Consider the following 25,494-nt stretch of genomic DNA (forward strand, 5'->3'; position numbering starts at 1 on the left):
CGTAGTCACGGGTCGCAAAACACCCTTACCCCCAGGGGGACGCTATCAATGGAGTTGCTTCGTAACGTGCCGAAAGGAATGGCATATTGCTGGCTCCGGAAAATCAGCGAACGTTATTTATTAATTCGCTTTCTTTTTTTACATTTTGCCAGACACCTAAAGCTTGTATGAAGAAAAACAGTACGTCAGTAGGTTGGTATACAACACAGCGGACAACGCGTGACTCGTTCCAGGATTCCCAGGGGAAAGTGCTGAGAGCGTGCTCTGCTCCTCAGGACGCGTAGTACTCTCATCCCGTTTACGATGCTTTACACTCCGTTCTGTCGGGTTTTCTGCAAAGTTCCCACAGATGGAACGCAGAAAAGTTTTGACCATACGGGCAGTGAGCGCGGCGCACTCGACTGAAAAAAAAAAAATCTGTAACGGTGACACCAGAGGGGCAGCTGTGAACGATACGGGGCGCAGTTAAGAAGGCTCCATTGTCTGCTTTCATGTCAAGGCTAGCAGAAGCCATCTGTACACGGATACCGCTCATACAAATATTGCCCATTTTATAAGGGCACAGACACCAAACTTCGAAAGCTAACAAACGAGGTGATTTCCTTCACGGGCGTAAGGCGATGCCTTCTAGCAACTCTCAGTCGCAGGCGTTGAGTGGAACATAATTTAATATGATTTTGGAAGTTGTGCGGGGAGCAGCTCGCAATTTCAGTTCGCATCGAAGAAGGTCAAGGTTCACTTGCCCCAATTGCTGTGACGGCACCGAAAACGCTGGTTTTTTATAGGTAAAATCAGCGCTTGCCGCTGACGCGGACATCATCAGAAATATCGTAGCCCGGGTTGGCCGATCAGCAGTGACGTGAAGTTGCACTCTGGAGCTGGCGCCTACTGAGGCCGAAGGTGCCGGAACAAAATCGTTCGTAATTATTCACTCTGCGCAATGCCCTTTTGAGTTTCCTTTCATAATTACTATGCCCATAGGCATCTTTCAAGAGAGAAACAAAAAAGACGGGCACCCAAAGATTCTGTGCCTGCACTCCTTTAAACTGCGTATATTGTCTTCTTTACCGGCAATGCATATATTCAGCGCAATGTCTACGGTTTTTACCTAAAGGCGTATACGTCCTGCCGCAAAATACTTCGCTTCGTGCACGTGCTACTTAACTTTCTGGTGCGGGAAGTGCGGGGGAAAACAGATGAGCCCAACACCGTGCACCAGCTGCGAGGTGGGGGACGCACTTGCACGACAACACCCTCCCCCGCTTCCCTCCCGGTTTCTCTTCGCAGCAGGGCCATAAAGAAAACCCCGTGACTCGAATACGAATCACCGCTGTGCGCTTCGGCGGTGCTTCGCGAGATGAGCGGCGACCTGGACGCCATGACCTGCGCCCTCTGGGGCCGCGGTGCGGCTCCGCCGAACGCCTTGGGCCTGCTCTTCGCCCTGGTCAACCTGTTGGTCCACGTGCCTTTCACAGACCTGCCTGTGCTCAGGGACTACGAACTGGGGAAGCTGCGGCAGCGATACGACTACGTCATCGGTGAGGAACGCACTTTTTAACGCCATAACACGTTAAGGAGGCCACGTCGCCGAAAAGCCGACGTCGTTGATCACGTGAGAAAAATTACGAAAAATCCTCAGAGGAGCAACCAATGTGACAGGTGGACCACCTATGTCACGTGACCTCGTGGTGTCATCACAGCCTGCCCTCCAGATTGTGAGCAAACTGACCATCGTGGCAGGTAGCAGATTAATTTATGATTGGTCGCGACAGGTTGCTCCAGAAGAGCAACCTGGTTCGCACAAGTTGTACTGGTGGCGGCACCTGCCACAGCAGGGCAGCGGCTCAGCGCTTAACCGCTGCACCACTGCGCCAGGAGTGGTATGAGAACTGCCGGCGATTTATGAATGTAAGGCACAGAATGACCGATTCCACATATATATACATCCACCCATTAACGCTATCGCGTCGTGCCCTTAAGGTGAAGCTCAATTGCCCCCCCCCCCCCTCCGCCCTCCCCAATATTTAATGAGGTTGTTCGCGGCAAAGAACGACATACAAGCAGTGCTCACGGTAGTTTTCGGAAAACAGACGTTAGGAAAATCATTAATTAGTTGGCAGTGTAAGCATGCGGTCATGAACTTAAGGGTCTGTTGTGTACGTCCCTGTCCGACCTGTGCAGCGTGCCCCAAAATATCAGATCGTGCCTCCAGGTAATAATGAAATTCAGCTTTTTTTCTTCTTATCTTTTGAGCCCATACGCCAACACAGAATTTCAATGGCGTTCACAAGAGTCGGTGAAATGGGGCGAAGGCGATAATGGGCGTAAAGAAGGTGGCTAAAAATCAAGGAGGCAAAAAAAAGTGGAGAAAAATGGGAGGAAATTTGAGCACGCTACGGAAAAGAAAACACACTAAAAGCCCCATATTGCAACAATTTATTTTTGTTTCCATGCTTTTCCCCTCTTTGCCGTGGCCTCCGTTGGTTTTCACACCGCAGCCGGTGAACGACATTCCTTACTGGCTATCAACTATGAGACGTCATAGTGCGCCGGCTGCCAATTATAAAAGGTCAAAACTATAAATCGGGGGAGTACCGGTACAATATACGGCCCTTGAGCTGATGATGAGAACACCCAAAAACGAAAACCTTTCTCTCTCTCTCTCTCTCTCTCTCTCACACACACACACACACACACACACACACACACACACACACACACACACACACACACACACACACACACACACGCACGCACGCACGCACACACACACACACACACACACACACACACACACACACACGCGCGCGCGCGCGCGCGCGACAAACGCTTCTGAAACCTATTCGGCCAAGGAATTCTGGTATAAGCTCCATAAAGCTGGCAACGCATGCATATCAGAACGAGTGCTCCGACAAATTACTGCAAATGGTATCCTACTTTCAGATTTTTTTCCACACGCTCACGCGGTGATACTTAATACACCTCTCTTTGTTTTGTTCTGAGAATTGGCACAACAAAAAGGAACTTCAGAAAGACATTCTTGCTGAGCATTGTGAAACATTTGGTGTGCTTTATTCTTGTTTTGACGTGATGCAAATTATTTGGACGTGACGCAAATCAACATTGTTAAGACAACTCCAAATCAGCTTAGCGCAAAGCCGACCGAATTGACTTAGGTTGCTCTCTGAGGACCAACTTCCAGAGTCATGCCCGTGATTTTTCACTAACAACGCCGACACCGACAACACTGGATTTTCTGCAGCATAGGGCATTTAACGCTACCGTTTTATTAATCTTGCAACGCATGGCGTAACCTGGCCGTCTGAATGTCTTGTCTCGCGGGTTACTGTCTCGCGGGTGCCTCTGGTGGCAGGTAATCCCCAAACTGGAACCCAAACCACATATACAACAGTTACGTAAAAGACCTTGTCACTGGGTCCAACGTCCAAGAAAAACTGTATAGTTACGCAGTGCGTTTTGCACCGAGAGCAGTGCCGGACGTGCAGCAGTACAGGTGCGACGCGGACCGCCTGCTCAGGTTTTTATAATCAAAGTTGTAATACATGAGAACTCTGGCAGCCAATGCTTGAAAGCCTAGTGCTGCCAGCTGGAGGTTTAGTTGAAAGAACAACAACAAAAAAAACTCCCACACCATCCATTTCGCGCGACCGAAATACGAGGCTGCGAAACGAGTGACGCCTGAAGTACGTTGGGTTTAGCGACTAAAACGACAAGGTCAGCTGCAGCTGCAGTTCACAGAATGACTGGCGCGGAGGAGGGGACAAATAGTAGGGCGCGTAAATGTGACATTGTTTTCGTTGTCGTAAAACACTAGCAGGAAAAGGATATGCCCCGCAAGCTTCTACAGCCGGGAGGCAAAGGGATCCCGGTGTACAGCAGGAAGCAAAGTAATGACCGTAACGATAAAGAGTGGAAGGAAAGAGCGTGCTACTCCCTGTGTACTGAACGTTCTCTGAATACCATGGGCATCACCCGCCGCTTCCGCGACAACAGCTAAAGGTGTGCTCGAAATTTTAAGGATTTCAGAACATCCCAGGTAGCTGACGTGAGGTATCAAAACTGGCACATGTAGTATACAGAGCACAAGAGAAACTCAGCAAAACCTGACATCCTACGTGAAGTGCTCTGTTTTTGCTGGTTTTGCAACCCGCGCCAGGTCACCACGGTATAGACCTATATAGTGTTTTCACGTAACGAGGTCTGTGAATACGAAGCTACAGTTACCGATTGGGCCGACGTCATTTCAAAGTTGCGCTAAGTTGTTAATTTTTTGTGGGAAACGACACTTAAAGATGAAAAACATGCCAGGAGACACACTGGAACGACAACGCAGCATTTCAGTATTATTAAATAGCGTGTATCCCGGTTTACCTTTGACATATGCGGGTGCAAAAGTCGTTTGTCGCGTCCAGATGCTGCGGAAACGGACTCCGAACCCCTGCATGTTCGGAGCAAATCTCAGTAAGCTCCCTTCCTCGAGCTACATGTCTCATCACTCTGAATAAATTGACTAGGCTAGAAAAAAAATAACCGTAACCGGAATTTAAGAGACAGCTGAGCTGCCGCGAAATACAGATGACAGTCGGAGTATTCAGCAACACAGGGCACGAGTGCGAAACGTCTTGGCAAAACGCATTTGCGCCACGGACAAGCTCTCATGAATGCCTCGTGACCTCACGAGCGATGTTCGTTGCAATTGGACCTACCAATGACTGGCACTGGCATGGCGGCCTATCAGCGCGGGGCGTTATCATGACGTCGTGCGTGACGTCACTTCCTTCCGACCAATCAGCCTGACGCGTTGCACGCGGTGTGCTGCAACGCCGACACCGTGGCATTAACAGCTGTCGCTGTAAACAAAATAACACGCATGTTATTACTGCTGACCCTCCACATAGGGTTGTTACTGCCTGTTGCCACCCCGTTTATGTACGGCAAACCTCGCCGAAAAAGCACGTACAGATGTGACCAGGCTTCCTTGCTGCGCCCTGTTGCTATGAGGAAGAATAAAGTGAAACATTAACGTAGCTGTTTCGTCTGGGGAACGGAGCTTAATCTTTTGACGCTATAGTATATCCCTGTGGCTGGATTCGAGTGCATGAGCTGTGAGCGAAACCCCGCGCCTGCTTTCAAGTATCATTCCGCTTGATCCACGCAGCACCGCTCGAGCGCTCCAGTTAAGCCTGCTCCCAGCTGTACACGAGCTGCAAAAGGATAAGAGCAAGCTGTCCCGCCTCCGGTAAAGGTCGGATGACGCAGGGCGACATTCTAGGACGGGCAGGCGTTGTACGCCGGGTGCGTCCTTATATCACGAAACAGATGGACATCGAAACTACGTCAGCAGTGGACAGTCCTGATAAGGAACTGTACGCAGCAAAAATGCGTAAACTTCATAACGACCAGCACAAGTATGCAGAGCGCAGATGGTAGCGTAGATCTGTACAGTATCCGCAAAAAAATATTTAAAAAAAACTGGATTGACTACGCTATTTGTTAGACTTTGTGTCACTAGCAGCTGACATCACAGCGCGCTCTTTCACAAGACGCATTATTTTCCGCGATACCTGGCGCAATGGAACAGCTGCGGCAGGTGGTGTTTCGCCGGAAGAAAATTTGCAATCCCAGTGACATGGAAACCGGCCATCTTTCTGTCATATCGTAAGCTGTCCTTGTGTCAGAAAAAAACGGCCAGTGGGCAACAAAATTCGTTAACTAGAGCTTGTCGGCAGCCTCTGCACAGTCGGTGGGTAATTTCTACGGCTAACTTAAACCTTTATCTCCGCAGAAAAATGGTAAGCTGGAGTAGGTGGAGTTGGTGAGACGGAAAACATCGATACGACGGTGGAAAGACACAGAAATGCACATTGTGACGAGAATAAAACTAACGCATATGACGTAGTTTGAAACGCTTCTAGTTGAACTCTAGTGCCTAAGAAAGACGTATGTGAAAGAACGGAGCATGGCTGAAAGCGGTACTGAGGTCACCTGGTGTTTGATTGCAATGATAAATCGCTAATAAAATTAGTACCTTAGTACTACACCGTCTGGTACTTCCACTACTGCAGCGGAGCGCCATTAGACATTTTGGGGAAAGCTTGTGCAGAACCTGTGCTTCACACTACAGCAGCACTCCTCACTAAAGATTACCATAATATCAGTCGACTCCTATAGTACGATACAACTCAAGAACGAAGCGGCTTTCCCCCGTCAAAGGACCGACTTCCCGCCAGTGGCGTCGGCCGATTCTCGTGACATTACTAGCGTGGCAATGAAGGGAGCGGCGCGACAATGCAGAGGGGAGACTATCTCCGATCATGGAGGGAGTGGACTATCCCCTTTTATCTGCCACTCCCAGCATTGTCACGCTAGCAGGATCATGAGAATCGGCCTACACCATTGGTTGGAAGGAGGTCTTTTGACGGGAGAAAGCAGCTGCGTTCTTGAGTTGTATCGGACTATAAAAGGAGGGCAAACGAGGAGCTGAAAAGTGAGTAAAAAGATGGCCACCACCGTAAAGCAGGGAAGATTCAGACAGGGCCCCAGCTATTAGCTTGGTAGATTCCAGCTACGAAGGCCGTCGCTTACTTTAATACCTGTAAACTAACTGTAAAAACTTTTTTTTTTCGTAACTCGGAAAAATTTGTTGTGTGGTTGCCCTTACGGGAACGCTCATGACTTTATTACAGATGAATATTTTAGAACAATAATTTAACCCTGCATTTCTTCACACGCTAACGAGTGCAATTAAGCAGGGGATATAAAACGAGTAACAAGTTTTGGTGTCATGGCCGTTCGTGTAATATGCACTTAAAACGGCCTTTCATTTTCCGAGCTTTCAATTTGTCAAAGACAGCACGTTTCAAACTACTCAGCTAGGAAACTCCGTTGTGCATCCTGCTCATATTATATTGCCTCGGAAACATTTTTTATACCTGGCCTCCGCTTTCGATTTACGGCTGTCGGAACGACGTGCTGGTGGGTGGTAGTGGTTTTATTAAAAATAATAGTAAAAAGGAAGGAAAAGATTTTCGCTACCCCGGCATCTGCCATCGATACTGAAGCACCTGAGCTGGGGCAGCGGAAATAAAGGACAGCAGGCAGAATGGAGAAATTAAATGAAAGAGGTGAAGGGACAGGAAGAGAGGGTAGGGGGGAGAAGTAATATGTACAAACTATTTACACAATAAGAAATGTGTCCAGGTTGTGCGCGTGATTAGTTCATTTTGGAGGAATTAAATCACACACGCGCACAGCACTGTGTTGGTTACAACTGGAGTGGGGCGTCCAGTTATTCTCAGGTTTTTTCAGCGCTGAAAGCAAGATTTTTTATTTCTTTTTTTATGGAGGAAAAACGGTAAGGCGCCCATGTGCTGTGCGATGTCAGTGCACGTTAAAAATCCCCATGTGGTCGAAATTATTCCGGAGCCCTCCACTACGGCACCTCCTTCCTTTCTTCTTTCGCCCCTCCCCTATCCCTTCCCTTACGGCGCGGTTCAGGTGCCCAGTGATATATGAGACAGATATTGCGTCATTTCCTTTCCACAAAAAAAAATAGAATTACGAATTATTCCTTCTGCATGCCCAGAGGACAATAGGCGCTTTAAATGTGGACGATAAATAGTTTAAACAGCAACATTAAGCATTTCCGCAAGGTAAACAGGTAGCATAAATGAGACTGGAAGGAAGAGGGAGAAAACACATCTGAAAGACAGCGCGCAAGCACAGCCCTCAAAAACGACACAGAGCACAAAGAAGCTCATCGCTTATTTTTCTCGCATGCCCTGCTCAGGACCAACGCCTGTAGATTGGTTTCTCGTGCGTCCGTAGTTTTTTCCACATAGAAACTATTTCCAACCCGCCGCGGTGGCTCAGTGGTTAGGGCGCTCGACTACTGATCCGGAGTTCCCGGGTTCGAACCCGACCGCGGCGGCTGCGTCTTTATGGAAGCAAAACGCTAAGGCGCCCGTGTGCTGTGCGATGTCAGTGCGCGTTAAAGATCCCCAGGTGGTCCAGATTATTCCGGAGCCCTCCACTACGGCACCTCTTTCTTCCTTTCTTCTTTCACTCCCTCCTTCATCCCATCCCTTACGGCGCGGTTCAGGTGTCCAACGATATATGAGACAGATACTGCGCCATTTCCTTTCCCCCCAAAAAAACCAGAAAACCAACTATTTCGAACCACGTTATAAGTTCTGTACACGGGCCATAACGCAGTGGGCGGCGGGTCGGCAGGCTGCGTGCTCGCCAATCGGCTGTCGGCTGACCCCAACGTCACGGTGCTCCTGCTCGAAGCCGGAGGGCTGGAGACGGCCTCGCGACAGATACCGGGCACCGTGGGCTTCAACCTCGGAGGTCACGACGACTGGGACTATAGGAGCGTGCCGCAGAGGCACGCCGCGCTCTCATTCAGGCAGCGGGTAAGTGGCTAATGCATTCAGAGCGTCACGTACGCAGGTTTATCAGCAGCATGCACGTTCGGTCGCTAGTCCTCACTTGCAACACTCCCGAGTAAAGACCAGCCCTCTGGAGACCTGCCCCTCACGTGAGATTGTGTGATCAATTATGAGTGGATAGGCAAAATAAGGCGCGACGCTTGATAAGGCCGTATATAGATTATGTATGGAAGCTCTAGGGTGTGAATGAGCCTAAGCATACTTTGGTACAGGGCACTGAGTACAATACAGCAGAAAAAAATAAAGGCATAATAGGACAAGATTAGCCCGTGCGTAAGAGATATAACTTAAAATTAACTTTCCTGGCAAAGGTGACTTTACGCTGAATCGCCAAGTTGAGACCATCGGAACAAGTGTATAGAAGCGACGCTGCCCAGCAGAAGTTCTCACTTTTGCCTTGCTTCACTCAAGGTAATGACCATGCTAAAATGGCCAAGCCGCAGCCTGAATGCACCAGCCCATAAGACCAGCAACTGCGCGCACTGCTCTCCATGAACATGACACGCTTGTCCAAATACTCTGTGTCGGCATTCACCTCAGCCTTAGAAGCGGTTACTGAGTTTTAAGGCCAGGCCCTGCAGCGCTCAATAAGCAGTCACGCGGAGATTGCAAGTTTCCTGAGTCAACGACAAAACCTATCGGATTTTGTCAGAGTTTGGAGGAAATGTTCAGGAACATTATTCTTGGTCTTTCCTTTCTAGACTGCAGTTCATTAAGCTCAGTGCTGGATATAGAGTAATTCAACAGCCTAACAAGGGCCGTATGGATTTATATCATTCTATCAACTCATGGCCTGGCGCTAAAAAAAAGATTTGAAACAGAAAGCGTTGCGATAAACTGTATCATAAACGATAACATTGTAGGAGCCATGGTACGCAGGTATACGACAGCAGAAGTTGCAAGGTTGGGGAAAATAAACGCAAAATTAACGCTCCGCTTGTTTCAGCTTGCCAGCTTCGTCACATCGCGCGCAGACTTAACCATAACCATGCTCCGCACAAATAGGATCCGGCGGCTCAGCAGCGAGCGTGGAGGTAGTTGTCCACGCTAGGAATGGGTCAGCCGAGCTTCGATAGTTTATTTTTTAAAACATGAGCGAGCCAAGAAGCCGACTAGGACCGGACGTGTGTTTCCTTTCGCGTTTTCCTTCTTCACAGCAGCACGCGCAGAATCTGTTGAGGTTTTGGTGACCATTCAGCCACCTTGAAAAGGCTGGGCTGTGAACACAAAGTGTTTCATTGCGATGCATGCAAGAGCGCCAGCCTAACACTTTCTTGTAAGCAAGGCAAGTTTGAAAGGAATTTTTTTTACTCTTTACACATTATCCGTAAGTATATGCGTCCGCCGGTACAGCGACGCAAATTTCCTTCCCAAACTCCGATATACCAGCTGCACCCATAAACTGAAACTAAAAAGATCTACGAAGCGGCCCGCATCTCTCCTCCTGAAGAGCTCAGCAGCAGACCATCGCGGCTGTCTACATTCCAGTCAAAACAACATGCTTTTTTTTTTCACTCCTTACACGCAAGCAGCGACTTCCACTGCCGCGAGGCAAAGTGCTGGGGGGCAGCAGCGTGATAAACTTCCTGCTCTATGTGCGCGGCCACCCGCACGACTTCGACCGGTGGCACCACGATTACGGAGCGACCGGGTGGGCGTACGAGGACGTGTTGCCGCACTTCAAGGACATCGAGGACTTCCGCGCGGAAACAGCTGACGGTGAGCAGGACAAGACAGAAGCAGCCTGTGCTTCTTTTCATGAGCATGCCCCTCATCTGTCTGTAGATTACCGAAACGGGAGGCCTTCCGCTTAGTGCCAGCCACTGTTCCTCCTTGGTTAGCGTTATGCAATGCGGCAGTGACGCAGCCAGAAGTTCCTCCAGTAGAGAAAATAAGGGAAGGAGGCTTGCCCTATGTATACCCGGTTGCTGGTGGAAATGATGGTGCTACTATTACTGCTGCTGCTGTTGCTGATAGGAAGAAAGAAAAAGGAAGGGCACGGGCCTGCCTACTGGCTCAAGCCGAGCCACGCTCGCTGCCGCGAGTTGAAAGTGGGAGAGTTAAAGGATAGGAGAGCAAAGACAGAAAGAAAAGATGATGGTGCGAGCAGAGAGGATGTTCCTTTATACGAGATCCCTCACATTTCGGCGATGCAGGCGCAGCGCTTCAGAGACGTTAATCCTCCCTGCTATCATCGGAAAAATGGAAAGGCCCTCGAGAGAATGTGCATCACCACGTCATATATAGTATCAAAGCTAGAAACAACATAGCTAGCCTGTACACCAAATGCTAGTCCACCCCAGAAAGACCACTCACGAAAGCCACGTGATAAGCGTCAGTATGGGTGCATATCACGTGCGTGTCATGATACGCTGCTTGTTAGGTGGCGCCTGTGTACTGAAGGAAGAGCCTCATCACTCTAGAGGACTGCTACTCTAGCAGCATGCGCAGTATGAACGATGTTCTTTCTTCTTTGCGCCAGGGGAGTACCACGGCACCACGGGCGAGGTGCCAGTGGACTACGCCAACACAAGCACTCGACTCACCCGCGCCTACCTGGAGGCGTGCAACGAGGCCGGCTACCCTTACGTCGACTACAACGGCCCCACGCAGCAAGGTGACCTGAGTGCAGTAATGAGCTCTGAACTCTGACGCCTCTGAGCGCACAGTCTTCTCAATAACGTGCGATGCCCAAGCAGTGCGACCTTCAACCAGTTTTGCTCCCTTTCGTTTCTCTTTCGGCTTTTATGAGTTCAGCGTCACTCACTGAAAAGCAACAGAGCGACGTTTGTAGCTCACGTTGCTTCCCTCACGTCCAGGATGCTCTCGGGTGCAGGCCAACGTGGCAGCCGGGGAGCGCGTCAGTGCGAGCAAGGCCTTCATCAGGCCAATAATCCGGACTAGGAAAAATCTGCACGTGGCACCCTTCAGCCAGGTCACAAAGGTAAGGCACAACTGGAAGCCTGCAACTCTACCTGCCACTTAGCTCACAGACAGTGCGGCCCATACTACCCGAGAAAAACCTCCATACGTCACCTATCAGATACCAAAGTTATCATACGCTCCGTGTTCGTGTGTGATAACTGTTAATTGGCAGTTTGGCAGCGCGGCGGCCCCGTTTCGATGAAGGGGAAACACTCAGGCGTCCGTGCGCTGTACGATGTCAGTGCACGTTAAATTTAGGATCCGCAGATGGTCAAAGCCCCGCAGCGGTGGCTCAGTGGTTAGGGCGCTCGACTACTGATCCGGAGTTCCCGGGTTCGAACCCGACCGCGGCGGCTGCGTTTTTATGGAGGAAAAACGCTAAGGCGCCCGTGTGCTGTGCGATGTCAGTGCACGTTAAAAATCCCCAGGTTGTCAAAATTATTCCGGAGCCCTCCACTACGGCACCTCTTCTTCCTTTCTTCTTTCACTCCCTCCTTTATCCCTTCCCTTACGGCGCGGTTCAGGTGTCCAAAGATATATGAGACAGATACTGCGCCATTTCCTTTCCCCAAAAACCAATTATTATTACTATTGTTAGATGGTCAAACTTATCCCGGAGCCCTCCAATGCGGCACATCTTTCTTCCTTTTTTTCTCTAAGTCCCTCCTTTATCCCGTCCCTTACGATGCGGTTCAGGTGCCCACGGAGATGTGAGACAGATACTGCGCCATTTCCTTTCCCCAACAACCAGTTTGTTTGTTTGTTTGTTTTTTTCAGTTTGGCGCGTTAACTCAAGCGACGAATGGCTAGCGAACAAAATTTCTCTATCGTTGCAAACTGCCTAGATTACTTGCTCGAGAACATCCTAACGTGAGTTCTTGCCTCGGTGAAGCTTCCTGTGTATTTCATCTTCTACTCGCATTTCCACAGTGCTTTTCGAATCCCTCTCTGTTATATGCCAACACTCATAAAAATTCAGAAATGCTGTCTCCACCTATAAAACGCTTCCTACCTCAACCTCCCGCTGATAACTGCACGGTGTTCTTCTTGATGCACCCGGCAGTTTAATTCGTGTGAATTGCGCTAACACCGTTAATAAAGCATCGTGCCTTGTAAAACACATCGATGGGCCAGCCTTAAACAGATTCAGATCGGGCCCAATTCTTGACTTCCTGCTCATTCAGGCGCAGAAACACTCATTTGTGGAGGACGACCTGAACACTGGGAGACAGGAAGACACATAGAACATACTGAATGAACATAGGAATGTGTTATGTTTGTCTTCCTGCGTTGTAACGTTCAAGTTTGCCCCCACAAATGGAATACCACCAACTAGTCCGGAAGAATGCCATTCTCCGGAGATAGCCCACATTACACACAGCGAAGCGACGATTTTCACATCTGTTGCATATGCAGCGAAAAAGAAAAGTTCAGAAGAGTTAAAATCTAGCGGCCGATTACATCAGGCCACCAATCAAAACCGCAAATGCCTACCTATGAAAAATTGCCACTATTTCCAAACCCTTACGATTTCAAAATTTCCTTCCAGTAATAAACTCCCGAAATTTTCGCTCGGACCAAAGTGACGGCGATAGTTGTATTTAAAAACAGCCTCCATTCCCACCCACTGCGCTGCATGCGCGCCAGCCCCGAAGCCAGAATGGATAACATAATTAGGCCTACGTATCCCTTACAAAACCTTCATAAACAGCTCATAGGCTGCGTATAGATTGCCTTGTCAGCATCGCCAGCCTAACTACGTCTCCTGCACGACAGTTAATCCTGTCCTGCGACAGTTACGTCCACCCATTTTGATAAACTTTCTAGCATCCGCCAACCTATCATCCGCCAACCTGCTGCGTCTGCCTTGTCTCGGAATCCACACATTAGCCTGAGGGTCAATCGGTCACCTTACCTTCACATTACAGGCCCTGTTCTTCTACATTTCCCAGTCTTGATCACGCTAGTGTTTCCTTAATTAGCGGTTGCTCTCTAACCCACTCTACTGTCTTCCTGTTTCCCTATCCACTATACATACTATATACGTTCCCTATAGGCTGTCAGCGGACTGGCTAAAGAAATTTTCGTGAGGGATGACGCATTCATGAAAGCACATTCACTCTCTAAATCATATATTCCTTATGATTCAGGCCCACATGGGGAACAGCAGGAGCCGACCACAGAGTTTTAAGGTACGACATACTATACCAACACTGACGGTGACGCAGTTTACGCTGCAGAAAGCCCTTCGTACAACTAGTGGTGTAGACGCGATGGCAGCAGCCCTCACCGAACTCCGCAGCCAACCCCCTCGCGTGCTCTACGGAAACATGCTGGAGTTGTACGCGCACGAGGGACATCATTCTGTCTGGACCTCGTGGTGCAGGTGAACTTCAAAGGGAAGCGTGCTGTGGGAGTGACATTCACCAGATACGGCCAGCCGCAGACCGTGTCGGCAAAGCGAGAAGTGATCTTGTCCGCCGGAACCATAGGTTCCACCCAGCTCCTCCTACTCTCCGGCATAGGGCCTGCAGAGGATCTCGAACGGCTACAGGTAACCACTGAGCGGGGTCGAGTTATTCAGCAAAAAGTTTCATAATTCTGAGGTTATCGAGTCATGTTTTCCAAAAAAAAGAATAAATACAGTATACTAAAAGAGATAGTTTTTGTGCAGGGCATACTTTATCGCTCATTATTTTCATACACTCTACGGAAATGGCAGACTTCTCCGCCAAACTACCTAATCAGATATTTATTTTTCTTATTTATTACAATTATTTTGCCGTGTGCATTACCCTATGCTGCGAAGCCTTCCCGCGTTAGTGCAAGACCTGGCTGCCTTAATTTGCGCGCACCCAAACTATTCATTCCCCGCCACAGCGACCATTTTAAAAGCACAACAGCCTCGGAACAAGACGTCATTAGCTTGGGAAGGGCTTGATACAACGATATCAATAAGACGTCCGGCCAGAGTACTCGTCTTTTAACCTCTCGCTTCCAAAACCTCAAACCAAGCCGTGTGATGAATAACAAGCGTGAAAAGAGGTTTAAAATTACTCGTTAAGGAAAACACCCTTTTTGAACAAGCAGCCGGTATCAATTAATTTTCTTTAGCTGTGTTCAGTAGCCTTGTGTACTAGAAAACTACTTTATCCAGAAGGCTGATTTTTGGGCAGCAATCGGGTAAACTCGATTTAAGAAATCGGTTCGGGGTGAAATAATCGTGTAAAGCCTTGTTTAAACCGAAAATGAAGGGCCCTAATCTGTTGGGCTGCAAACAATATATAGATATAATATACTTTATGGCTCCTAAACACTATATTGCTCCCAAATCTCATGTGATTCCCAAAGCTTATATATCTCGCGAAGCCTGTGGTGCTCCCATAGCATTAATGGCTCCCTAAGAGTATATAGCCCCCAAATATATGGCTCCCAAATAATGCACGACACATAATTCATGTATCATTCCCACAGCCTATATTGCATCCTAAGCCTACAGAGCTCCCATAGCCCAAGATCACCAGGAATACGTTCTCTCGCCATTGGGTGAACGCGGGAGTTTTCACTTACAAGTTACAACACACTACGACGCTGGTGGACGTTGCGAGCATAGCACAAAGTGTCTCATAGAACAATCACAATCACATCCGCAGTCTTTATTGATCATGCGTAAGCGCGTAATAGACGACTTCATGAAGAGATGTGTCTTCACTCATGGCAACCACCGCCGCACGCGATGCAGATTCCAGTGGTCGCCGACCTTCCGGTCGGATGCGGCTTGCAGGACCACGTGAATTTACAGATGGCAGTGCCCGTCAGCACTGACGTGGAAGCTGGCATCCCGCCTTTCACCCTTGATGATATCCAGCAGTACGACGCAAATAGAACCGGTAAGTCATCCATCCTCAAGGCCTGCCTCGGCTCTGGACATGTGACACGTATACGTCGTGAGGGTAGTAAATGTTCAACTACATAAAATCTTCCACTCATATATTGCCATCGAAGCTTCGGTTTTTTCGGTTTTATAAGAACGCGCTAAATATTTAAAAACAAAAGCTGAAAGGTAAAGACAGTAGCGGCAAGAATGACAGGGATGTTCAGTTACATACGCAAAGTGCCATAGATGTAAACTGGTGTTGTGCTGCTTTCTCCAGGGACGATATCAATACCAGCAAGCACAGAGCTTGTGCAGTTCCTGCACACCGACTATGCGACGGACCCGGACATCGCGGACATTGAACTGGCACCAGTTTCGACCTCACCGGCCAGCGAGCTGTTCAGGACCTCGTTGCTTGAACTGGGTATACTGCCGGAGGTAATATTCACGCGGCATGCGCGAATATTCGGCATGAGAGCTAACGAAGTTGTTGTCTGAGCTAGGTGATTTGAACAGGTAGCAAGGCCCGTGAGGCCTGGAAAATTCAATTCAGTGTACTGGTGACAAAAGTTAATAATGAAAACGCAGGTGATAAAACTATGGAGACTGCTGCCTCTGGAAAGCTACCTCTTCGCGCTCCCAACTACAGGTCCTTTAAAACGGTCAGCTGTCAGCACAGAGCAGGCACCACTCGGGGCCACTTCAAGCTATGCGAACAAAAAAATCGCCACGATGCCCTAAAAGACGACTTCACATTTAACGAAGAAGACTCGTCGAGAGAGCGCTTGTAGGGTACACAGCTCCCGGGTTCATACTGGAGCTATAGTCACTAACGGGGGAGAAATTTACTGTTCTATCATGAAAACACAGACCGGAAGATTAACTAAGGCTGATAGATGAACATGTACACACGACAGTATTAGCATGGCAGTCAGTTTCTAATGCCTGTCACAGCCAAGTATATCTCTACTGATCATATTTACGGGAACCGCCTGGATTGAAAGAAAGGCACAGCGTAGGCGGCAAGATAATATAAGAAACTTAAAATGGAGTCACTAAGGTGGCAAACTGGGCATTTTGGTGATTCATAATGGAAATGTACAGCGCAAATACAGACAAGGACACAAGAAAGAATGACATGGAACACACGAGCGCTGACTTGCAACAGGTTTATTTCGAAATTCGGACCAGTATTTATAGCAAAACCAGGCAATCATCACGCATGCGCAGTAGGAGTCAAATGTTGTCTCAAATATAACAGCTCTTTGTTAGAGCAATAGATGACTTGGCCACGCAGGACTCACCCAACCGGTCTATCAATTCAGCCTCTACTATCTCTCGAGTTAGTTGGCAACGGTGTTTGGCAATCACAGAACAATCTTTGTACACAGGCCGACACACAAAATCTTCATCAGAATCGCTGTCATCATTACCGTTCTTACGCCTCCGAGAACACTGCAATATTGTGTCTGAACGGCGAGGAGGGTTCCTGGACACTCACTGCAGAAAATGTAAGAACGGTAATGATGACAGCGATTCTGATGAAGATTTTGTGTGTCGGCCTGTGTACAAAGATTGTTCTGTGATTGCCAAACACCGTTGCCAACTAACTCGAGAGATAGTAGAGGCTGAATTGATAGACCGGTTGGGTGAGTCCTGCGTGGCCAAGTCATCAATTGCTCTAACTAACAAAGAGCTGTTATATTTGAGACAACATTTGACTCCTACTGAGCATGCGTGATGATTGCCTGGTTTTGCTATAAATACTGGTCCGAATTTCGAAATAAACCTGTTGCAAGTCAGCGCTCGTGTGTTCCATGTCATTCTTTCTTGTGTCCTTGTCTGTATTTGCGCTGTACATTTCCATTAAAATGGAGGGGCGATCAATTGCATTTATAAGGAGGAAATGCAAGGGCGTTCTTTTCCACCTTTTTTTCTGTTTCATAATAGCCGGTGCTTCGTTCTAACCTGTTTTACGGCATGTGGTCGGTGAATCTAGTTGCTCGGGGCGCTATTTATATTGCACGCAGACCAGCTGTTCCCTGAGAAATTCATCTTTTCCTTTAGCGGATCCTTTTTACTCTCGCCGTTTTGCTAACTCCGGTAACTACGCAAAACGTGTCACACCGATAGATCGCCGCGAGTCATATCACTGTCACAGTAGTACAGCGGTTAAGCGATGTGTTATGGCTCCGGCAGGTGGCTGTTTTAAACACAGCCACTGGTGGGGCTTGTGAGACGTACGTTGCTCTTCCCGAGCAATGCGGAGAAGGAATAGTTCCATCAAGTCTCATCTTTGCGCAGATAGTTCTGCGGACGGCTGTCTGTCTCGCGCGTGGGCCTGCTCTTGCCTTGGTCATTTTCATCTTCGCTGAGTCATTCTTAGTCCGACGTCTCCCTCCTCTCCCATGCAAGCTCAGAGAGGGTCGATTAACAAGAGAGAGGAAAATCCCCCGGGACACCAACTGGAAGGTTGAGGAAAGCCTGTTTACCCTCCGTTTCGACGCTGCCGACCATCATCATCAGGAGTCGGGACACAGCCGGCTGGATGAGGGGTACTGTAGCGAGGGATAAACTTCCTCGTGGTGGAAGCGGAAGCAGAGACGGGAGCGCCACCTCAAAAGTTACGCGGAACTCCGCGGAGCCGGTGAGGACAGCCTCTTCGGGATCCGGCCAGCGTCACGAGCGGTTGCAGCCGCACGCTCTTGGTACCTTCAAAGGCAGGCGCACGCGAAGATTCCGCACCCTGCCGCTGGACTTCTGGTTCCAGGCAGCGAAGCGAGCGCAGTAAACGCACTTTCTCGTCAACTCCCCCGGCAAATGGCCGGGGATGGCTTTGCCCCAAGGACGCGGCGCGCACGGCAAGACCCGGTCGCCAATCTCGGCGCGCGCGAACGTTTGCCGCCGATACCTCCAAAGTTGCGCCCCTGCCCCAGCCGGTTAGTCGGAAGCCCTTCTTACGTAGCCTTCCGCTTCCGAGAAATGCCTCGTTGATGTTTCGTAGATAGCTGGCCTGCTCTGTGTACGATTTTCAGGTTGAAATAAATAGCATATGAGTGATCACGCTTTGTTGTGTCGCCCTTTGTTCCCTCGAGCCCGAACCCCAACGCGGTAAGCGAGCGAAGAAGCTGCATCCGCGGAGTGGTAGTGCGGGGCGGAAGAGTCGCCCCTAAACTTCCACAAGCTGGAGGCTTCACACAGGCCCCACCACCAGACGCTGACGCCGTACAGTTTTCGAAGTCATGGGCCTCCCAATGGTGTCGCATTAAAACGCTAGAAACTAGCCGCAAAAGTAACTACAGGTTGAGGCCGTCATGACTACACGCCACTTGCAGCATATAAGTCTTCAAGTAAAAAAAATTGGTTTTTGAGCGAAGGAAATGGCGCACAGTATCTGTCTCAAGTATCGGCGGACACCTTAACCGCGCCGTAAGGGAAGGGATAAAGGAGGGGCTGAGAGATAAAAGGGAGAAAGGGGTTTCGGAACAATTTCGACCACCTGGGGATCTTTAACGTGCACTCACATCGCACAGCACTTGAGCGCCTTTTGCGCTTCGCCTCCACCGAAACGCCGAGTAATCGGTCATCATGCATTTTTGACATATCATCCCGCGCATCACTATTTGCGCTATATGTCGCCAAGAAAAAGCTACTCCGCCAAGAGAACAGTCCTTGAACAACGTTTTTTTTTATTACAGTCCACAAGCTTTCGACGCCAAGTCAAAATGAAAGTTGATTAGGGTTTACACACGAAGTTAACGCTATTGTGCACAAAAAAGTCCTGTTTTGCTAAATCCCATCATATAACCACGAATGTTCATGTCTCGCAGCTCTGGTCCCCAACAAGAAACAAGAATCAACCTCCTTTCTTTTATTCAGACAACATACGCTGAGTGCTGACCTCCCAACGCTCTCTCGTTCGCAGGCTTACGACCGCTTTCTCGGTCCAAAAGACGGCCAGCCCGGGTTCCGTACCGTAGTCATCCTCAATCGGCCGAAGTCCCGAGGCTACCTCTCGCTGCGCTCCCGGGATCCCAACCAACACCCGGACATCGACCCACGCATATTGGAGCACCCAGATGACATTAAGGCAGCCGCTCAAGGCATGCTCCGTCTTGCGTGCTCTACTCATAAGTGCACTGGCTCCAGTGCCTTGCCAGCAGTAAGGCGAAGCCGCAATTCACTGCTTTTTTTTTGGCAGTTTACTGCGGTAGGTGGCAGGCAGGTGGGCAGAGAGACAAGAGATTTCCGGTGTCTGTTCAGTCTAAGCCACCAAGCATCCCCAAACCCGCGTCAACAAAGTTCAGGTTATTTACCGACAGAAAGATCTGAAGGCAACGCAGTTCGCGTCCGCCAAAGATGTCAGTGCTCTTTTTGCCGTCGTCAACAGCGGATTAATCTTATACCACGGCATGCACATAAATAATGCGATATATCAAAAAAAGGTGTGATGTAGGAAAAGAGGAGGCGCTATACTTTTATTTCTGAGAAGAATTCTTCAAATGAAGCCCAGGAGGAAAACTTATTCAGCGCGTGCTCTTATTTTCGCTACCTGCTATAGAGTTATAAGCTTGAGTTGCTCTTTCCTAGATCACTGCTTTCCTTACTACAGCACGTTGTGTCTTGTGGTTTTTACTGTACTGCATTGTATACTGAAATTTGTCACTTATCGTACCAATGCTGACGTGGTATATTGTTTGGTATTCTCCAAAATAATCTTTCAGCTCCCGAGTGCGTTTGTCCGTCTATGTAACAAGCAACACCCAGCGCCCCTACTAGACTAAAAAAAAATCCAAAGGTAAAACAAGACCGGATTGCCGAGTGAACGTCAGCGGCCATGGCATCCTGCTCCTAAAACTATGTCACAACTCCAACATCCTGCGACGCCGCCCGCATTTTCAAAAACATGTGTACACGCTAAACATCACCAGTGTGGTACTAACATCCCGGAGCTCGCCTGTATGGCATCTCCTCGCAGGTGGCGGTGCATGTGAACAACACCGATCTCCGACGTAAGCAGGATGAGGAGGAGCTGCTCTCATCGGGTTGGGGTAACATCGGTGGGTACAACCCATAAGAATACATAAAAACAAAAATTTCAAAGTAGTTTTCTGAATTCTCAACACACCTGCGAGGTCCCTCCTTTCTTAATAAAAGCAGAGTACATTTCAAAACATAATTTTCAATTAGCAAGCATCATTCCTAAGGAAATGCATTTTTAAAAACACCATAATATGTGCGCGCCGCGGTTATCCCCGAGTGGAGGTTCAGGGTGGGAGCGCGCGCCATAGAAAGAGATGTAAACAAAATTTAGCAAAATTATTTTCTCTTTTCCCAGTCCACCCATGAGGCAGGCCATTAGTCAACCACTGATCAGTGCCTTTAAAACGGTATGAAAGAGTATGGAACGTAATTTCGATGGTGATATACATTTAAAACTTTACGATAAAAATCCGGCATCACGACACACCAATACCTAGGCGCTTAGTCAGGTAGGTGTTGCTCTAAATCGCACAAGCTTCTCGTTGAGTCCGACAGGCTGTCGCGTGCGCTTCATTTGCTCGTTCAGTCGTTCAATCTAGATAGACAGTCGTTCAATCTAGATAGCCTAGACAGCACTGCGTGGAAGACAGCCTTCAAACAGCATGGCAAGCACGCCACGCACGGTAGCAGACGACGGCGCAGAAGATACCCCCGGCCGCCACAGACTATCGCGAGCTCCCCCTACGGCTGTAAGCACGGTGTTGGTCTATGGCTCTGGCATGTAGTAGTGACTTAGTTTATCCTTTAAAAGAATCGGGAACGAGCGGTCGCGCTCGCTCGCAGGTACGAAGATGTTCATCGACGAGATGCTCAGCACGGACGCCATGAGGAGCATCGGTGCCAAGGCCTGGGACGTGGCCTTTTCTCCGTGTGCACAGGCCGGCCCCCTGTGGAGTCTGGAGTACATCGAGTGCCTCTTCCGGCACCTTGCGCACACGGGCTGGCACCTGTGCTGTACGGTGGCCATGGGCTCCCATCCCCTGGCAGTCCTGGACGAGCGCCTCAGGTGAGCTCTATAGCGCTCGAAGAGGCTCTGGCGAAACACGCAAGGCATTGGCTGCTTAACTAGGCTCCTTCACAAGGCAAATTTCCATCGTAGCTGGCGCAGGCAGAATTATAATGGCCCGCCGCAAACAAGGGCACCAGACAAAGCAGTTGTAGGCCTCTGCTATGTAGGGTGCATTGCAAGCCGTAGATAAGAAATACCAACGAGGAACATCACCGGCGAGCTAACCCGCCATTACGGTTCACTACCGGTGAGGGACCTCAGCGTCCCTTTTGGCAAGTTTTGCAGGCATTTCCATCGAAAATATTGCAGAATTCATTAAGAAGGTCGCGCTTTCGTGAAGTGCTATCCAGTTTTGAGTACCAAGGCGAAAGGACCAAGGTGGCAAGTTTTTTCTTATGTCTACAGCTGGACAGCCTAGAATATGAGTTTTTGGTTGAAATTCAGAAGAGTTGTCCAGTCCTGAATCGCCGAAAGACTGAAAGCGGCGGGTTTTACTAATGCGTAGCTGGTCGGCTTGGCAGGGGTGTATTGGCAGCAGTTCACAAGGTCGTGTCAAACCGGGGTGGAAAAACCAGCAGCACGGACCGTGCGTTCGTAATGTGCCTCACAGAATGAAGAAGGCGAAGGAATGCGCAGGCTTCCCAGCGATTTTTTCAGCGCCGATTACGCAAAAGCCTATGCTGACGAGTGAATTGCGAAGACGGCGAGGGCACATTGTATTCGTCAGATGCTGCAGTTCGGTGTTATGTTTGAAATACCAACCACGTGTAGGTCTTATGTTGCCCGAACGGGTAGTTGCATCACTGATCGCCTGTGTGTGAAGGAGAACTCTATGAAGTTGTGTATTGGCAGCAGTTTAGCGATCCACTGCAACACGTGCGGCTATGAACCTATTAAGAGTCATTTGCATTGAGATCCTATATTGACCCGACATGCAAAGATACATCCGAAACTGCAGCCGCATAACAAAGGGGTCTGTTGAGCCAGCAAGCCATCAATACGTGCTAAACAAGTAGCTAGAATACCAAGGTGAATAGGAATGCGCAATACGAATGCCTGGTTTTGCATGTTCGTCTTTCCTGTGTTGCCTGAAGATAACAGGCGACTCTCTAAGCGTTATCTCATACTTGGTCCGAGTAGGCTGTCGAGTAGCCTACCATCATGTTCCGAGTGGGCACGAGTAATCTGCGTACAGCTCTTTCAGCAAGTATTATCAACAGAGCTCTGTCACGATTGGTGCGAAGACCTCGTTTTGAATGGACGCAGCGGAACGCAAGACAGCCAATTTCAGAGGCTGTTAATTCATCGTAAATTCTCGCTGAAATATTAGTCCTCCTCTCAAAAGCGTTCCTTCGTCCACGAGAAAATCTACTCGGTGCCAGCTTTTTTTATGGTACTACGGTTAGAGGCGAGTGTATGTACGGTCTTTCAGCAGCGAAACGCAACACGGCGTTTTTTGCACTCGACCGCTTCAGCGTCTGGTAAAGCTTGGCATTCGATTCATAGCGCATTTCTATTTACTGCGCGGAGCGCCGCAAGGTTTGGTAAAGGACACAGCGCAGTGGAAACTGTAAAGAGAAAACGTAATCGAGCCAGTCGGGCAAGACGTTTGGTTTAGTTTGGTTTATGAGGGTTTAACGTCCCAAAGCGACTCAGGCTATGAGAGACGCCGTAATGAAGGGCTCCGGAAATTTTGACCACCTGTGGTTCTTTAACGTGCACTGACATCGCACAGTGCACGGGCCTCTAGAATTCCGCCTCCATCGAAATTCGACCGCCGCGGCCAGGATCGAACCCGCGTCATTCGGGCCAGCAGCCGAGCGCCATAACCACTCAGACACCGCGGCGGCTCGTCGGGCAAGACGTGCTTCTCTGTAAGCGTTTAGCCAATGTAGTACCTGTGGCACATCCAGCAACACGACTTTTGGTGCTTGAAAGCGGTGCGGCCATCTAAGCTTTGGCACGCCGACACGCTTGCAATGCTTATGCAGGGTCCGAGGAGGTGTGACAGGTATACGAGTGGCCGACGCCTCCGTGATGCCGGACATTACGAGCGGCCACACACACGCGCCTACCATGATGATCGGCAGCAAGGCGGCGGCCATGATCATAGAGGACAACGGAGGACGACAACTGTCGGGACGCAGCCAGTAGTGACCCCAGAAAGCATGTGGCGAGAGACTTTCTAGCTGCCGCGTCTACAGCTCGCGATGAATAACGCACAACTTCCCTAAATCGCCTGAAATTCCATGCCGAGCACGGACGCGTTTTTTTTTTTTCAGAGCAAACGGCAGGACCACTAAGAACGCGCTCCGTATATGGTCGAGTTCCTGCTCTATAAATTATGTCCGTCCTATTCACGTTCTGTGTCAAATAAAATTTTTCCACTCTCTTACTATGACATGGCTCACTACTTCCAAAGGATGCGAATGGCATGGGAGCTTATAGTATACATCGATGTCGCCAATTATGCGTGGTATGCTAATGAGTGGCTTTCTTGTGCCCACTTGAACGCGTGCACGCGTGAGAAAGAGGGCAAGAAAAGAAGGCAGAGCACACTGGTGTCCGACTAAGGCGCAGCGACCAGCAGATATGTCAACAATAAATTTGGACTACGCCGCGCCTATACGACAACGTAAAAAAAAAATCGAAGAAAAACGAGGGTCGAGAAAAGCAGCAACGCACGCGATTCATCGCTCTGGCCTTCCACATCATATACCCTGCGTTGATACAGCACTTTGCCGGTAAGCATGTAATTAAGGACTAAGCTAACGAAACTCTACTCTCTTTTTTTCTAAACTGGTAGCACAGCGGGCTATAGAGAACAGCAAAAAGGACTTTGGCGCCCGACAAAAAGCAACTGATAGACGACTGCAACCCCAGAAGAGGACACCAATGGCCTGTAGCAGCAAAAGCTCATCCCAGCAAAGAAAATACATCGTGAAGGCGCTTCGCTTATTCATATCCGCTGAGGTCATATATGGGTCGAGTATGTGCAGCCAGTGACTTCCCTTCTCTGTCCGGAATAGTATCTAGTGAAAGCAACAAAAGAAACGCAGCCCTCTATAAACACAGCACTATCGCACGCAAAGCACGCGGGGGCCGCATGACACACGACCTCCTCGCTGACGTTACGGACCACTAACGGCGCAGCTTTCTCGTATAGAGTACTGTTTGCTTTATCCTTCCACCTCTCCTTCGCCCTAAACAAACCAGCAAGCCCACTCGCTTTACAAAAAAAAAATCTGAACTTTCAACTTTATTACCACAAGGCATCTTTATGGGCAATGTGCAGGCGATTGAAACGTGTACAAAATGGATAGGTGAAATATTGAGCCGGGGGGCCAAGCTTAAGCAAGCTTGCCCCGGCAACATGACACACAAATAGCGCCCCGGAGTGCTCCCAAAAACGTTGGGGAGAGCCCTGTGGACCGCCGCAATAAAAGCGTGTACGTCGAGTCTGCACAGCGTGAAAACGGAGTGGGACCTCACGTGCTAGGGCGACGTTATAACCGGGGCTCTGCATTTTCAAGTGGTCGCGGGGCCAATCGATGGCGGGGCAGCACGCGATTTTAGATGGGCATATGCCGCGGTTCGTGCGGCCGTGCATCGGAGGAACTCAGCCACGATGTTAAATGTACGGCCTTTTATACGAGGCTGCGGACGCCTACTGGCGTCAACGAACGACGCACTGCCGCCAAAGCTGACAGAGCAAAAGTCGCAACTAAAATGCTTCTTCCTTAACTTAAGGAGAAATCTTGGACGAGTTGCTATAGATGCGTATTGGATAGAACAGCGCAGCCGGACGAAAGATAGACAGAAGTAACTCTCCCCACTCCCCTCTTTATTATCACCTGATATCACAAAATCAAGAAGCGGTTGCCAAATGAAGTTTTAATCTAATTTAACCCCCCAACTCGTTAAACTCGTGCTTGGAGTAGAGCCATATTAAAAAGCACTATTTATCGGCATATTTATCTGGAGTAGCATGCCAGGCCGACAATCAGGCGGACCTCTCCGGTTCCATTAAAGTCCCTCCCCCTCCTCCTCCTATCGGCATGTGCATTTGCAGTGCTCTTCGTCGCACGCTGCTGTAATGAGGAAGGGCTCTACAAACGAATGTTTCTCCTCCTTTGTAAGCGCCGCTTGTACTAGAGGCTTTTGCA

At 49.2% G+C, this 25,494-nt stretch overlaps 2 protein-coding genes across 2 annotated transcripts in view; one reads left to right on the forward strand and one right to left on the reverse strand.

Moving 5' to 3' along the window:
* LOC144124939 (uncharacterized) overlaps positions 1-25,494 on the reverse strand; it is a 130,409-nt gene that overhangs the window by 47,222 nt on the left and 57,693 nt on the right. The gene's annotated exons all lie outside the window — the stretch shown is intronic.
* LOC144124940 (L-sorbose 1-dehydrogenase-like) lies at positions 1,324-23,831 on the forward strand. The gene is made up of 11 exons (XM_077657905.1): positions 1,324-1,538; positions 8,236-8,438; positions 10,007-10,193; positions 10,957-11,091; positions 11,294-11,418; positions 13,786-13,953; positions 15,142-15,289; positions 15,554-15,714; positions 19,202-19,379; positions 21,103-21,325; positions 23,320-23,831. The coding sequence occupies exons 1-11, from the start codon at positions 1,358-1,360 to the stop codon at positions 23,480-23,482; spliced, it is 1,872 nt and encodes a 623-aa protein (XP_077514031.1). The 5' UTR covers positions 1,324-1,357; the 3' UTR covers positions 23,483-23,831.

This window comes from Amblyomma americanum, chromosome 3 (assembly GCF_052857255.1).
Source record: "Amblyomma americanum isolate KBUSLIRL-KWMA chromosome 3, ASM5285725v1, whole genome shotgun sequence".
Classification (NCBI taxonomy): Eukaryota; Metazoa; Arthropoda; class Arachnida; order Ixodida; family Ixodidae; genus Amblyomma; species Amblyomma americanum.

Coding starts and splice junctions, on each gene's coding strand:
- LOC144124940 (XM_077657905.1), top strand. CDS start 1,358: ATGAGCGGCGACCTGGACGCCATGACCTGCGCCCTCTGGGGCCGCGGT. Junction 10,194..10,956: donor CCGCGCGGAAACAGCTGACG/GTGAGCAGGACA, acceptor TCTTTGCGCCAG/GGGAGTACCACGGCACCACG. Junction 11,092..11,293: donor CAACGGCCCCACGCAGCAAG/GTGACCTGAGTG, acceptor CCTCACGTCCAG/GATGCTCTCGGGTGCAGGCC.